At 45.7% G+C, this 16,271-nt stretch overlaps 1 protein-coding gene across 5 annotated transcripts; it reads left to right on the top strand.

The window, feature by feature from the left end:
* The first annotated feature begins 261 nt into the window (after positions 1-261).
* On the top strand, positions 262-13,169 carry NCOA4 (nuclear receptor coactivator 4). Of its 5 annotated transcripts, none has more exons than XM_049809697.1 (10): positions 262-331; positions 6,369-6,522; positions 6,979-7,119; positions 7,240-7,328; positions 7,534-7,642; positions 8,255-8,326; positions 8,988-9,134; positions 9,360-10,370; positions 10,726-10,815; positions 11,399-13,169. In XM_049809697.1, exons 2-10 carry the CDS (start codon positions 6,382-6,384, stop codon positions 11,402-11,404), a joined length of 1,806 nt encoding a protein of 601 aa, XP_049665654.1. In that variant the 5' UTR covers positions 262-331; positions 6,369-6,381; the 3' UTR covers positions 11,405-13,169. The 5 variants fall into 5 exon arrangements, with proteins under 5 accessions (XP_049665654.1, XP_049665659.1, XP_049665653.1 ...); XM_049809702.1 differs by lacking the exon at positions 262-331 and adding an exon at positions 368-462 and having other exon boundaries at positions 8,991-9,134; XM_049809696.1 differs by lacking the exon at positions 262-331 and adding an exon at positions 369-462.
* The last annotated feature ends 3,102 nt before the right edge of the window (positions 13,170-16,271 follow it).

Raw genomic sequence — 16,271 nt, forward strand, 5'->3', positions numbered from 1 at the left:
CCGGCTTCCTGTGGGCCACCGGGATGGAGGCCTCGACAGCGGCTGCCGGCGGGGAATCGCCGCGCTGGGTTTGTTGCGATTCACGGTTTTTCGGTTGGTTTGCGGAACAGCGTCCCGCCCCGTCCCTCCTGTCGTGCTGCCGGGTTTCGCCGCCCTCCGAGCCCCCGCGGCTCCCCCGCAGCCCGCCCCGCTCCGCCGCTCGCCTCCCTCACCGCCGCACGCTCCGCCGAGCCGCCAGGGGGCGGGCGGGGCGGGGGCGGCGCTCTCGCGAGAGCTGCCGTGGATCGCCGGGCAGCTGTGGCGGCGCTGGGCTGAGGGGAGCCGAGGCTGAGTAAGCGCGACCTCACCGGGGACTGGGGACGGACGGACGGGGGGGGGACGACGGTGACGGGTGCCGGGGTCCTCCGCGGGCCGGGCTGGCGGCGGTTGCGCGCAGTGGGGACGGACAGGCGTTACCTTGAGGTGTGCGGGGGGGGGGGGAGGCGGTGGTGTCGTTACTTCGCGCGAGGGTTTTCTCTCAGCAGTCCCGGCGTCGCCGCCTGCTCGAGGCCGGTTCGTGAGAAGCGCGCGCCCGCCCGCCCGCGTGGCCGAGGAGGGGGTGGCTGCAGCCCCGCGCGCGGAGAGGCCGCCTTTCCGCGCGGGCGGGCGCGCAAAGCCGGCGGAGCGCTGCGGGGCCCGGCCCGGCCCGCTCCGCTCCGCTCCGCTCGGGCGGCAGCCGCCGCTGCCCGCCGGGAGGTGAGGTGTCCCGCGGTCCGGTCTCTGCAGGAGACCCAGCAGGAATCAGCTGGAAGTCGCTCAGGCGGGCCCGGCTTGGGTCGGTCGCGACCGGGCAGGTCAGTCAGGGAATTAATTAAAATTGTGTGGGCTAACGTTGATCGGATACGAGGACGCGGGGTTTGTTTTTACTGATCTCGCTTTCTTTTTATGCCCGTGAGACGTTAAGCTGCTAGCACGCCTAAAGTCATCTCCCTCCTTAAGTGAAAAGTCAAAATCTTTTGTCAACAGCTGCGCTTTTCAAAGGTTGCATAAGCAATAACAGTCTGGCTTAAAAACGATCAGGAGCTGTCGTGCACCGTGTTTACGGAAAGTTTGGAAAATGTATGTTGTCAGGTAATTGGCAAGTGGTTCGAGCCACAGCTTTCAGGGACTTAGTTAGGCATTCTTTCAGTTTTAAACTCGGTATTTGTGGCTGGGATTAATGGGAAAAGCTGACAGAGGAACAAGGTCGTCCTCCGCTGGGGTTTTAGGTAAAGGAATGCAGTCACGGGAGGGGAAAAAAACGACAGTCATGTAGAAAATACCATTTGTAATGCTGTGAGTGCATAAGGTTGTATCGATGGATATACCAAGAGTATGGCAATGCTGCTATCTTTGGGGCCATACACTTCAAGCAGAGCAAGGGGTTTGTCAGTTGTTTTCCAAAGGGTTTTAAATGCAAAAGTCTGAAAGATAGTTGTGTTGTAGTGTAAAATCTGTGTGAAGATAACAGCGTGTCTTTTCCACTCTGGGATATCTGCTTTGGCATTGCATGTAATTATGGCATAGTGATTTCAGGCCTTCAGATACTTTTTTATTTTAGTTTTGGGCCTGCTGTGCTGTACTTAAATATATTCACGATTGGTGGAATAAAACGATGATTAGACTTCTTGTCTCAGCTGCACTGGTGGCTTGCGACCCTTCAGAACCCAGCTCTTGTGAAAATGTCTCGGTACACGTGCTTTGTGCACTGACCAGCTGCTTCCAGGGCTAAAATGGGCTGAAAAGGCAGTTGTGTGTGTTCAGGTCTGTGGCACAGATCCAATACGGTGCAGGCAGATAAAAACTACCTGAATTTTAGAAAATGTATTACCTGAACTTTTTTTATTATCAATCCTTAAGGGGTTAATTTCATTGTCTCTCTTACTCAGAACTGTTAGAGGTCATTTTTTCTGGATGTGGCTTGTGACTTACAAAATACAGCAGTACATACTTGTTTTGGAGTAAGATAATCCCCCCAGCAAAAGTTCCACATAGATACTGGCTCGTGATTTTGATGCTGTACTGTATAAAATGCTTGTTATGTTTGGACGATAAATGGAAATTTCTGAGAGCCGGCTCGCATACTTACAGTACTTTGCTCCCTGACCACAACTCCCACGAACCTAATTTGGGACAGTTACTTAAGGGGAACTACTGTTTTTTTGGTGTGGCAAAATGGAAATGGAAGAGGGATTTCAGTTCAAACAAGCCAGCTGGTTTAAAACCACATGAAGTCAGGTCGGAGAGACCTTTGGAACAGCCTGCCTCGTCCTGCCAACTGAAAGAAGCCTTTCCACATTTATAAACAGAGTCTTTTTGACGTGATTTTTTGTTCCCTTCAGAAGCTTTTCCCTAGCTAAGGCTCGGCACGGCCGTCTTTTTAAGGTTATTCAACACCCGTTTGAAATGGAAAACAATGATCTTCCCAAGCGGCAGCGGGGATGGTTGTGCTGAAAGTGAAAAGCTGGTAAAACCAGTTTTCTGCTGGCCTGTTAGCAAACTGTGTAGCGAGGAAGGGCTGTTCCCTCCTCCTCTGCTCCCCAGCCACGTGATATGTAATTAAAATCTAAAAAAAAAAAATTATTTTTGTCCAGCAGTTTCTGATCTACAGATCAAAGCGAAAGAAGGCAAATAGGGGGAGTAAGGCCTCTGGGGTGGAGGGCAGGCAGCCTGTCTGAAGGCTGGAGGTGGCTCGGGGCACCAGGAGAAGTAAAACCGCGACCAGGAGTTTGGGCTGCTGGGTCTTCGCAGCGACAACCCTCCAGCGTGGCTTTCGGGTGTTAATGGAAACGGGGATTAGGAACCATAACGTTATCTTCCTGCCTCATTTGGGCAGTTCTTTAGGTTTCACAGCTGTAAGGGTGTTACCGCTTGCAGGCGGACGGGTACACCCCTGCTTTCCTCATCTGCGCCCGAGATGGTGGAAGCACGAGTAGGCGTGATGGGAAGGGCGCGCGGCAGGTGTCACTCCGGCCCCTCCAGGAGCGAAGCGCGTCCCAGCGGTTTGTTACCAGAAGGGTTTCTGGAACTTCAGGGGTGCAGCGCCGGCCTGGGGAGCCCCTCGGTGCCGGGGTTTGCGTGCGGCCGGGGCCGGAGGGTTCCGCGTGGCTGCTGCGTGGGCCCGCGGCCCTTGCTGCCCTCGCCGCCGCAGAAGGCGGCCGCGCTCTCTTGCGTTTGCTCTCTGGAAAGGGCGGACCGCCACGCTTCCGAAGTTGCAAGCGGTAGCGGTTTTGTTGCAAAGCGTTCTGGTTTTGCGGTTTAAACTGCCCGGAGGGATGCTCGGAGGCACTTGGTGTTTTCGGTGAGAGGGCGGGGGAGCACGGCTGGGGCTCGGCCGCCGCCGCCGCCGCCTCCTCCTCCTCGCCGGGCACGGGCAAAATGGCTGTGCCTCGGCTCGCTCCCCGCCCTCCAGAAGGGCTGGCGGGGCCCCGGCCCGGCCCGGCCCTCCCGCGCCCCTGCGGCGGTTGCGGGGGCGCGCGGGCTGGCCGCCCCGATAAGGCGCGGGGGGCGGGGCGGGGCGGGGCGGCGGGCGCGCGCCTCCCCCTCCCCCCCCCCCCCCCCCCCCCCCTCCTTTCCACCTTCATCTGGGTCGGGTCGCGTCCCGCTCCAGGCAGCGCTTGCGGCGGGGCCCGGAACCGATGCTGGGGGTGGCTGTTTAAAAGCGTTTCGGAGCCCGTGCTTGCTCTGCGGAATAGGGGGTTGGAAGTGGAATCGGCTTCATGAGCAGGACGCTGCTGAGCGGCTTCTTTCGCTCGGAAAGTAAGTGCAACTTCAGCTGGGGGGGGGGGCGGGGGCGGTGCGTGCATCCCGTGACGCAGTATAGCCACGGTGGGACACCGCCGTGAGGTCGGAAACGGTTCGATGACATGGAAGTTGCCAAAAATGGTGACTCTGTGCCGCAACCGTGTATCCTGTCGCAGAAGGAATTGTGTTTACCTATCGTTGAGCCGAAGTGGATCATCTCGGGCATTTCGGAGCGCCGGACCTGGAAAGGTCTTAACCTCCTAGTGCTGCTTGGCCGTCATTGGGAAGCAAGGAAATAGGTAGTTAACCCCACTTGTTTTTGTTAGAGGCTTGCAGAAATCGAAAAGAAGGATGGATGGACTCTCATCCTCAACAGTAATGGTAGTTTTATTGATTGGTTTTTAACAAAGCATAAGAACAGCCATTTTACAAGACCTGGCTGGCTGGAGGAAAGCAGCATTCGTTTTCTCTGTATACGTTTTGGAGAGAGAGGCTCTTGCAATCAAATGAAAAAAACAGAAAAGCAACAAATGGAAGTATTTTCAGAGATCATTAGAGGAACATGTGTAAGTTTCTCAAATTTGACTGTGCCGGTACGAAGCTGCTAATGCAAAATGTGAAAAAGTAGCATTTCTTCAGGCATTGAGCCTGATTCCCTAGTGGCAAAAACCCAGAAAACACATAAATGGTAATGCAGCATACTTTGGACTTGGCATTTGTAGATACACAGCTTAACATAATTTTCACAAAACTCTGAAGTACATTATCTACTGTGCGAGCAAACATCACAGTTACATTTAGCCTTTCAGACTTTGACTTGGTTATGTAAGAGTATGATGAATGAAATAATAAAGAACTACGATTTTTTGGTCTACTTTTGAGTATATGATAGCTTTTAAGGTACCTATGACATCCTTGTTTTCTTGTCTGGGTGCATCTCCATCTGCCTTTGCTTTAATAGTTCTAGATTACATCTGAGAGCTAGGGCTCCCACTTACGTTTTCCTGTAGGTTGTACGCGAGAGAGTTGAAAAGCAAGGTAAGATCTAAGGGGAGTCGTGAAGAGAAAGCTTACCTTTTATTGAACATCACTAGCACGGTAAAGATCGAGAAACCTTACAGAACTGACCTGTGGATGAAGTAGGATATGCAAATACAAGGACAAAACTCGCATTAATAGCACAGAATGGCAAATGACGTACGTTGGACTTCTGCACCCTGTCCAATTTGGTGTAAAATTAACACAGGCTTAAAAAATAAATTAAAGTTCACTTCTCTCGTAGTTGTGCTCTGCGATTCCTAGAAGATGAGATGTTACGGCGAGAATGGGATTCAGCTGCATGCAGGGACTTGGGGTGGCTTCTGTGCCTGCTCTGTGGCTGGGGGCACCCAGGGGACGGGAGGCCCGTGGTGTGGAGGGAGCCAAGGGAGATGCAATCTCTGCCACGGCCTCACAGCGAACCTTGCTTTTTCTGTCAGCTTCCACTTGTGAACCACTCCTAGCCCTCTGCTCTCTGAAATACACAACTTAGATGTATCTGGTGCGTCTTGGCTGTAGAAAGATTTTTGGGTTGCAGTTTATATGGTCCTGGGACTTGGAAATTGCAGACTAAATAGTTGCTCAGTTACAGAAGCTCCGTGGTCGTCCTGTCATATTCAAAATACTCTTTTCAGTTTCCCTCACTGAAATATTTAGATTGGCACATTTGTATGCTTTAATTAATTCTGCTGGGAACTTCCAGTTGTCATTGCTGAAGACTTGTTTTAAATGTCTACTATGAATCTTTAGTTAGTGCTTCAGGAACCCCATGAAACTAGCAGGAGAATTGAAACTCTTCAGTAACAAAATACCCACTGTTTAGAAAAAATGCTTATATTGATGCTTCTAATTTTTACTAAAAATCCATATTTAGTTTTTTCCCCATACTTGCAGAATCCATACCAGTGTAACTTCAGTAGAAATTTTGTATCTGAGCCTCTTTTATTTGAGGATATGCTGAAGCTGACTAAGTTACCACGGCTGTGACCATGACAAAAATAATGGGCAGCTGCTATAAGTTTCAGCTTTTGCAGCTTAGTAAAGAGTGATCTGCGTATCAACACTTGGGTTTTTCAGTTGATCAAACTGTATTAGAATTTTCTCATTTATGGGAGCCAGTTCACTTGCCTGCAGCTGAAAAAAGGGTGACTGAAGCATTTCCTGCCCCTCTGCCTGGCCATTCTCCCCCAGCTCCGGCAGAGCTGCTGAACTTTGCCTGAATCAGCCCTCAGCTGCTGGAGTTTGCTGGCTAGACATAAGTGCCAGAGGAAGGGGAATGGCAGGGGAGGATTGCCTAAGCTGCTGTGGTTGAAGCTGTTGTCAAATACCTGTTGGTTTTCCTGTGATTGTGCAAATCCTGCGGGCTGAGGTATTGGAGAGACCATTGTTGCTCCTGCAGAAAGCTTCATCTATGTTTAGAAAACTTGCATCGGTGTAGGGTCTTAGGGGTTTTTTTTTTGTTCACCTTTATAGTGAAGTAGAACAGATGGTTCTTCATGTGATGCCCTTCCTCTTCTGTTGAAGAGGAATAGAAACTATTAAGAAGGTTTTTTTTCATTGTGTTTTAGGAACACTTCAAGAATGAGTCCACCACAAGATAGGAGTAGAAATTCCTGCAGCAGTGAGCCTCTGGCAAAGTGCCTTCAAGCAAAGAAGGACTTGGAAACAGCTATATCTGGAATTGTCAAAGCTGAACAACAGATTAAAGAGAACTGGCGGGAGGTAATTTTAACCCCTTTTTAGAAAATGTTTTAATAAGTAACATGACTTTAATGACAGTTTTTATTATTCCAGAGTACTTTCTATGATGATGATGGTCTGAAGTTTTCCTAGAGGCTTGCAAGCATCTTGCTGTGTAATTTGATTGTGCTCTTGATAAAGGTATTCCTGTATTACTAGCTTAGGCATGCAGAATTTCCTAAAGCTGTTGGTTGAAACATCAGAATAGAGAGATACTGCAAATAACATTGTTCTTTGATATTTCTTTAAAGGTAGCCTCGGAACTTTTACCAACTTGAGTCATGTGGTGCTGTGGGGTGACTGTGGTTAGTTTTTGAGAAATAACTTGCTCCAAAAATATCACTTATCTATGATAAATATTATTTTGTAATCAGTGCAGCATATGTTTGTTCATACTGTTTGACAGATGTTCTAGAAATGGTACATGTTACCTTACAGGTAAAAGCGAAGATTCACAGCCACATAAGCCGCCACCTGGAATGCCTGCGCAGTCGGGAAGTTTGGCTGTTTGAGCAGGTAGATCTCATTCAGCAGCTGAAAGAGGAGGCATTGCAGCAGCAGGCGCAGCAGCTCTACTGGGTAAGATTTGGTTGTAAATTGTTGCACTGGCATTTTTAAGTAAACTTTGTCCTTGCAAGTATTTTCTCAATTTTAATCTTAGAAGCCAAAACAATAACATGTGTTTTGTCTTCCATGCAGTATTTGGGACAATTCAATTGCCTTATTCATCAGCTGGAACGCTCCTATAGCAACGAATTAGCAAACCAGATCTCAGTTTGCCTGGAGAGGTAAATATATTTTATGATGCAAGCTAACACAATTGGTATTTATTTTGACTTACGAATTTAATCTAATTTTTGTGAAGCCTTTTGGAAGCCTTTTTGTGAAATAATGGACTGATTCCCAAAACATGACAGATGAAGATGATGGTCTTTTTTTTTTTTTTTTTTTTTCTTCTTCTTTCTTTCTGTAACTATCGTCTTGCTCTTTCAGACTGGAAAGTCTTACTCTTAAACCAGAGGAGTCTTCCATCCTGAATTTTGAGGCTGACACATCTTACCTTCGCCAGGCTATTACCTCCTTTGGTTCAATTAAAACGATGGTAAGCACCAAGACTTTCCTGAGTTGGAATACTTGGGGAAAAAAAAAAATAATTTTTTTTTTTTGAGGCAGTAGTGCAATATATAGCTTGAATGGATCTTGTGTACGAGTCATGTAGTTTTGGCTGTATAATATATACACAGTGGTCTATTAACTATTGCATGTGGCTTTGATTTTGACTGAGCTTAGATCTAGTTCTGTATGTGTTATTTTAATATATTTAATATATTTAATACATTTTGGCAGAGACTGAGGGAGTGATGATTGTATTCTCACTCTATTCCAGCAACTGAAAAATTAACGTCACAGTTTTCTATAGATATTAATAGTTACACATCATAGGTGGCTTTCTGCGATATAAGTATTTTGGGATTCTTACGTAAGCAGCAGATCTCCTGTATTATTGGAGATAATTCTCTTAAGGGAAGTGAACTGAAGGTAGTATATTTGTAGTAAATATTTCTCCATTCAGTTTTTAAATGTTGAGAAAATCGTTAGCCACAAAGAACTGACCAGTTGTAACTGCGCTTTACTTCTGCTTTATTGGGGAATTCATCCTAAGAACTGGACACAACTGAGATTTAAATTAGCCTTTACTTTTCTTTCCTTACAGCAGACCTCTGAGAGAGAGAATACTTCTCCCTGGTTCCCAGGGCAGAATTGTGCCCTGATGAATTGTGAGCAGGTAAGATTAAGACTTGTATCTGTGAATGTTTAATTGTATTAAAGGGAAAAGGAGAACTCAAGCACAGTATGTTACACAAGCATGAGTAATGACTTCTGTCTGTTTGTTAAGATGTTTGAGTAGCCAGTAACAGTCGCTGTGGTGAGCATTAGTGATCTGATGTTCTAGCTGCTCCAGGAACATAGTATGAAAGTGAATTTGGAGTGTGACTGTCAGTCAGAATTTTTTAATTGAATGTTCCTTGGTGTTGTCAAGCCAGGACTTGGAACTATCAGATGCCTTTTAATGCAGAAATTCATGGGGAAATCTCATGTTGGGCTCAGCATGAAAAGAGCACTGGTGAAGCAGGGTAGCAAATTAGGAACAGGTCAGAAGGAGGGTTATGGCTCGGTTACACATCCCAGAACTGTGCGTTGTAGAAGTTGTTGCTTCCTTTTCTTGTCATTTTCTCTCGTAAGAACCTGGGATCACAAAACAATCTTATCAGTGCAGTGGCTTAAAGTCATAGAGATGAATGAAGATTTACCTTTTCTTAATTAGAAGGGACTGGGGTTTTTTTTTGGTTCAGAAATTCTGATGCATGTTGAATGCCTGTTTTGATGTTCACCATAGATTGCCTCAGCAATTGGACTTTCTCATAACCAAGAACATTCTTTCTCAGCAGAAAACATTGTGTGGGACAGTGAGTGCCTCACTTGCTGACTGGTTACTTGGAAGCAGACCTGTGGGTGTTTGCCAGGCTCCCTATGTTCCCAGCACCAATCTTGAAGAATGGGTTACGCAAAAATGTGTGTCAGAACCCAGCCAGGTAAGCCTTTCATGTGCTAACCTAGTTTTTAATAAAGGGGAAAACACAGTGTCCGATTGCAGGTGGAATATGGTGGGAATTAAACCTTCTGTAATTCTGTTCACTCTGCCTCGTGTTCAACTAATACTTTTGCACTTACTATCAGAATGCTCCAAGCTGTAACTGTGCCTTTACCGAACATTGTCTTTTAATGTTAATAGATGCATTTCAATGTGTCTTTACTAGGATTTAAATTCTTCCAAGGTCTGTTATTTTGAGCAAGCCTGGGGAAATCTGAAAGATTTGGAAAACTGGCTCCTGCAGAATCAACAGCGTGATGTTGCTGGGAAGACAGACTCCCCTGGTCACAAGGATTCCACCTCTACTTTCAACTCGTCCTTTTCCACTGTTGAAAAGGTGGAGGAATTGGAATCCCTTGGACAAGAAGAGATGGACCTTTCTGACTGGCTGCTTACTCCGAACACAGAAAATGGAAGTACTGCTTCAGATGAGAAATGGAAGTATGAATTTAAACCTTTTAGGGAAGAATTTAATTTGAATGATTGGCTCCTCAAAGCTGAAACATGTACCAGTTGTTGTGGCAGCCAGACCAAAAGTGTGGAAATTGAGAACCTGGGAAATCTGAAGTGCCTGAATGAGCATCTTGATGGAAAGAAATCACCCACTACATCTCCAGTAAATGCTTGGCTTCTTCAGCATCCCCAGGCCCCATTTAAAGTGGAAGATGTGTGCAAAGCTAATGAGCTGTGTGCCACCTTTTCAGAATGTGTGTGTGATGAAAACTGTGGAAAAGAGGCTCTGTGTAAATGGCTTCTGAAGAAAGAAGGGAAGGATAAAAATGGAGTTCCAGTCAGCCAGAAAGATGTACTGAACCCTGAGCATGAGAAGACCAAGTCTGCTGCCAATACTTGGCTTAACCCCGCACAGCAGCTCACGGGGCAACTGGCTAGTGCAGAGAAAGCAGATTATTCAGCAGAGATCGCAGAACCCTTGAAAGTATTGCTCGAAAGGCCTCTGACAAGCTGGCTGGCCAAGTCTGAGCACAAAGCAGAAAGTGCAGAAGAAAAAGCGAGTAGGGAAAAAGCAGATAATAGTTTCAAGACTCCTTTCCTAGACCTCTTGGCTCCATTCCACCTCCCCTTGAATGTAAACAGTTGGGTGTTGACTTCAAACAACTTAGAAAATGCTAACCCACCTCCAGCGGAAGATAAATGGCTTCTACGCAAGAAAGCACAAGTGAGCATAAGTTTTTGTTACTGCTGTGTCTCAAGCCAATGTGTCAGGTTTATCATTTTACTGAATTTAATGCCTGCCTTCTCTTCCAAATTCATAGCTCTTCTGGATAATACTGACTGATAATTTTTTAGGTTTCTTAGCTCTTTTAATGTTTTTAGTGATTATTACTTAGTTACTTGAGTAGATGAGGCCAGCATTTAACACAAAACAAGTTAGTACGTTTTACTAAGTGAAGAAAGTGTTAATCTCAAAGACTCAGAAGTCAGTGTTATTTTTGAACACTTGACAGAATTTGAAGATGTATCAGAATGTATTTATGTTTGGAGATCAGTAACTAAGGTGACTTCTCTTTCAGGACTTTGGCCTTCCTGCAGTTTGTGACCTTTTTGCCTGTATGAAACTCAATGGAGATAAAGAAAAATGGCTGTATCGGACTCCTTTGCAGGTAGGATGCACAGAATGTATCAGAACAGCTGAACCTAAACAGGACTTGAGGGTACAGAATACAGACACTGGCAGCTAACTGTTGTCTTCGGAGTTCTCTAAATGTAATGTTTAACAGCATTGTGACTTCCTCCCCATATACCTTTTTAACAGCTTGGACCGTTCTACTTTTTCATTATTCCTCTTTTGATCACAAGCCAGGGAGGGAATTACTTACGTTCTTGAGTAAATCACTCTTCAACTGATTGACAGTTGGTAAAATCTTGGTGACTTCTATTGTAACTAGAACATGCAATTAACATCTAAATTTCCAGGCTGCTTCTTTTTTATCTCGGTAATGTATTTACGGCTGACGTGATGTTTTTCCTTTCTGCTGAGATAACTCTTTATCATTGTTTTTGAAATTCATGAAAAAAGTCCTTCTTAGCAGGCATACTTCAAACCCTAAAAGGCAAGATACTCAGTTTTAGGAAGTATTTCAGTATGATTTATTTTTTTTCCCCAGGATGTCTTAAACATGTTTTTTTTTGCAAGTGTTTCTTTCTGTTTATCCAAGAGAATAACCCCATTTTAAATTTGTTTAGATGTGAAGAACTGGAAGCATCAGAATCATCCCCTTCCTGCTGATCAATCGCACATCATGCTGAGTGACTGCAGCCAGCTGAATTCTTGTGTTTTGTGTTTGGCCGTCTGCTTTTTCTTCTAAAATTGTAACAAAAAGAAAGATTATTCATATAACAGAGTTACAGTGCAGAAGATGCCTTTTCATTAGGATTAATTCTGAAATGTAAACCCACTGAGCATAAGCAATCCGATACTATAGAGGTGTTAGTAAATTCGTATCTTGTTACGGGACTATGTGAATCTTCTGTAATGGGTTGTCACTTGAAGTATGTTGAAGCCAGTGCAAGTATAAAGCAAAATCTCTCTGGTGCTGTAAAAGGTCCACCTTTGGCAGTGACTTCAGAAGTGTTGCCATTCCTTTTAGCTGCTACAACTTTGCCATGAGTTAGGTTCCTGCTTACTGGGATTGCAAGATAACTTAGGCTGTATTTGGAAGCAATTTCTTTTATTGAGCAGTTGCTAACTTGTATTGGTGTGTCTCCTAGCTGAGTATGTGTAGGCCAGATTTTGAAGAAGACATGAATTTATGGGACCTGACATGTGACAGGAGAATTGGTAACTTGGTTTTGAATGAAAACTTTGCTTCCAAATTTTTAAGCCATTCAGAGAACAGGGTGGGTTGTTAATTTTCGTGCATCAGTAGATCAGATCATACTGCATTTAATAACTATTTGAATTTCACTGAAAAAGCTGTAAGATGAAATTTGTACATTTCTGCTAGTTTTAGATAATTCATAATGAACTTCTATTGACTAAACCACTGGAAAGCAAGCATCTTAGCTACGTAATATTTGAAGGTAATATTTGGGGAATTTGATGCCTTCTCATCAGGTTGATGTCATGCTCCTTGATTGGGAAACACTAACTTGGCAATCTGCCTGGCTCCCACTGATCCATTTTACAGATATTTAATCTGTGGGTTTCCACGTTGATATGCATATGGAAGTGGGATCGAGTAACTCTGATTCCTGTAGCTGTGGACATAATATGAGCAATGCCTCTTCAGGTATTCGGCATTTTGAGCCCATAGGACAGAGTGTGGAGATGTTAGATGGAAATGTGGATCACGCCTGTCAGCTTGCATGAAAAACTGTGAAGTTACATAGTTTCTGGTGCAGCTTCTACTCACTTAACAAATTGCTCTTAATGACTATAACAATAGCCTCCCCTTCTCCCCATCCCTGCAGCCTGCCTGGGAATAAAAGTGATTGCAGTTCTTCACAACCCTGTAGAAAAGAAATTACTAGCAAGATCCAATCTTGGTATCACTTTGCAGTGTGAACACATTCCCATCTGGTAGAACCTGTGCATTTGGTTAAAAATAAGTTTTTAGTCTGAAACCAGACCCCAAAAGGGCTTAACATCAGTGGACCGCTCGAGTGGTTCGTACTTTCATAGCTGGGGCTTTCTGCTGGAAGCAGAAAGATGTTTTTGAAGTTCACTTTCCCCTTTGAACGTGTCCTTGTTGCGGCATGGGAAGACTGCATTGTGACCAACTCCAATAATAGCCTAATTTGATTAGCAGTTGAACTTAATGAAGGTGATTGACGTGCAGCCCACCTCTTATAATTCCTTGTAGTTGTCATTGTGTGCTACTTTGTCAGTTCATTATGAGCCTCTAAAACTTGGGGGTATGTATTCCTTTACTTACTCATCTGACTTGTTCTCACTAATTGGTATTTATGTAAAACATTGATTCATCTTTTCCATTAAAAAATAATTCCAACCAAAGGGTGTGGTACATCTCCTTTGCAAGAGGGTTAACAGAAAATGCTGCGGCATGTTGCCTAGTTAACTTACATTTGGATGTGGCTGCAGCTGTGCTTCCATCCCTGTACTGGATTCACATGTCTGGGTTCTTTATTCCACCGCTGCCAGCAGTTGCGTGGAGTTCCGCTCTGAAAGCCGGGAACCCCTGGCACCACGTACACACCTAATGGGTAACTCCTGCCAACTACTGCACTGCACTGTAAGCCCCTGGATGTGCGGCTGGTATGTCTAAATCACCCAGCCTTCACTCGGGTGCAGTAAGAAACACAGGTTTAGACAAAATGATGTGTTTGTTTCTTATTACTCTTTAATACTTAAGGAAGATTTATGGCTTTTAGCAGCCTTCAGTCCTCTTCTACCATGGCTGTAGAACATTGCTGGTATGGCTGCGCAATTGGAATTTGGTTCCTCTCTGGCTCTTCTGCTGTCCTGGTTTTTGAACATCAGCCTCCGCATGTTTTGTTCCTCCTTTGAGGATTTTCCATTCCTCTAAAGTCCAGGCTGCACTGTACCATAATGAACATTCTCATGAGACAGCATGCAGCTGGGCCTGGCAGCCTTTCAGCCACAGTACCTTGAATTTGCTGTGTGGGTGTGCACACACAGTTTTTCCAAACGTACTAGAGGTTCTTTGTTAGAAGCAGCCACATGCAGAACTGAACATGTATCCTGAGTAGAGCTTTCAAAGACAGGGAAAAAAATACCGCAGGTCTTCCAAAGACAAGGAAGATAGAGTAGCCAGAGCAGAGAATGCTCTTCTTGGCTTCTCTGGGTAGCAGTTGAAGACCTTGTTTTGAGCAATCTGGGATTATTGGGTTGTACTGAGGAATGGGGTTCTCTCTGAAATGCTTAATTCGATTTCTCTTCCCTCCTGGTGGAGCTGGAGCAATTACCTCCCACTTCTCCCTCAGCTGAGTTTCTGTAACAAACGAATCCTCCTAACTTGGTTCTGTGCAAAATAACCAAAATACTTTCTGGTCATGTACGCATTGGTGAAAGTCTTTAGCTTTATGGCGAATTTCAGGTGGGAGACTCCTTACGAGCCGAGAGCCTGCCTGGCGAAGGCTGGCCTGTTACATCCCTGCCCGAGAGCTGCTGCAGGCAGCAAGGGAAGGTGCGCCAGACTTTGGCCAGCTGAGGAGAGGGGGCAAGGCAGTGCCTGACGGGCAGTGATTCACAGCAACAGCGCAGGCTGCAGTACAGGCTAGGTGAGCCAAGAAAAGCAAACCGTCATCTCCTCTGCTAGACATCCACAGAGCCTGGGGAAGTCCTTTACAAACGTGTGAGTCAGCCCTATGCAGAGCCTTGTAACAAAGGCATGGGAGGGTGCGAGTGGCAGCAGGTGTCCTTCCCTCGCAGGCAGCTACCTGGAGCAGGGCTGCTCACAGGGTTCCTGGGGCACCAGCCCGCTCGACTCCTCGGACTCGAAGTGGCTGTGTGCAAGTCTGGCAGCGGCACTCACGTGGAGGGGGAAGAGACACCCGAGGGGAACACAAGACCGGTATTAATGATGCTGTGAAGGTACCAAAAAAGGCCGTAGTACTCTTTGGTGTCCCTGCAGTGCCTGGCATTCAACAGCACAGGTCAATACTCATAGAGTACACAAAGCTCCACTTAAAACATACCCATGTCCTATCTAGAATTTATTAAGCACAGGGGTAACCCCCTGTTAAATCATAAAAGAGGCTTTTCCCCCTCCCTTCTCAGTCCCAGATTAGGTCAGAGGAAACACAGGCTACAAACACTGCATCATTTTTCTGCCCTAGCATATGTTTCCCTCCTGTTTTCAGCAGTGGCTTCTGCTTCATGGAGGAAGCTGGAGATTGCCTACCACATGACTAGTGATTGTTCAACAAATGCCCCCCACTGTAAGAGAAGTCACCTGCTGACAGGGAATGGTGAAAGGGGTTTGCCTTTCTCTGTTCCAAAGACTATACAAAAGCAGCTTTACAAGATTCAAAAAGCCTTCTTCCATTATACCTGTTGTCTCAGACTCCCTCACTTGCTGCCACACCACAGAAAGCTGTCTCAGATCTATCAGCAAAACTAGATGCCATGACTGGCACGACAAGGATAAAAACACAGCTCTTCCAGATGGCCAAGGTCTCCCATGCTCACATTCACATAATACTGCATGGGAGGATTATAACTTGCTTCCCAGATCCTGTTTCCAAGTTGATTTTACTTTCTTTTATTCCTACTGAACCCGGATATACTTCTGGTCACAGCTTTAAGTGGCAACTTTATACTGGTTGTTCACCATCAAACTGTGAACATGGGAAGTCTTGCCATGGAACATCATAAAGATGTTCTCTGTGTTCCATACTTACAATTCACCTCCCTCACTGCCGTCTCCGTGCTGGTTGCATTTCATAGCGCAAGCTCTGGATCACTCCACATACAACTAGGATACGAACTAAAGCTTTTAATAGCCTTGGAAACACAGCTATTTCAGAAAAATGCACTCAGTTCTACCCCAAGGCAAACAATTCCAGGAAATTTGAGGGTTTTGCAGACCAGATAACATGCTGTCTCAAGCGTCAGCCTAGCCTGAAGTCTGTGGCAACTTTGAACTTAGAAAAGCTTGTTCCTACATTATCTCCAGTGCACCTAAAGGAGGAAAGACAGTTGTTAAGCTTCACAGCTTTCCACTTCAGTTAGGGGCAGAGAGCTCCTGGGTCATATTTCAGTCTGCAAAAAAGTCTCTATAAAACATAAAAGATACATTGCAAAGTCCCTGACACTTAAAAAGCAACCCTTGCCCACCATCAGCCCCCCCAAAGCAGCTCTCAGTCCTTCATTCAGCATTCTTAAGCATGCAGGAGCGCAAATCCTGTTAACGGTGACCGAGAAACGTGGGTGGGGAGAACTCATGGATGCCAATGGGGAGAGAAAAAGCTTGGGAAGAAAGTGCATGCGTTTTCCTGATGTTCCATGTGACGGCACTGCGCAGCTGCTGCCTATGTCACCTTTCAGCAAGCTGCGAGTAGGGGACAGCTTCTTTGGCAATACAGCCCTCGAAAAATGCATGCTAGAAGGTCCAGCTCTAACACCACAACAGTA

The sequence above is a fragment of the Accipiter gentilis genome, chromosome 9, assembly GCF_929443795.1.
Source record: "Accipiter gentilis chromosome 9, bAccGen1.1, whole genome shotgun sequence".
NCBI lineage: Eukaryota > Metazoa > Chordata > Aves > Accipitriformes > Accipitridae > Astur > Astur gentilis.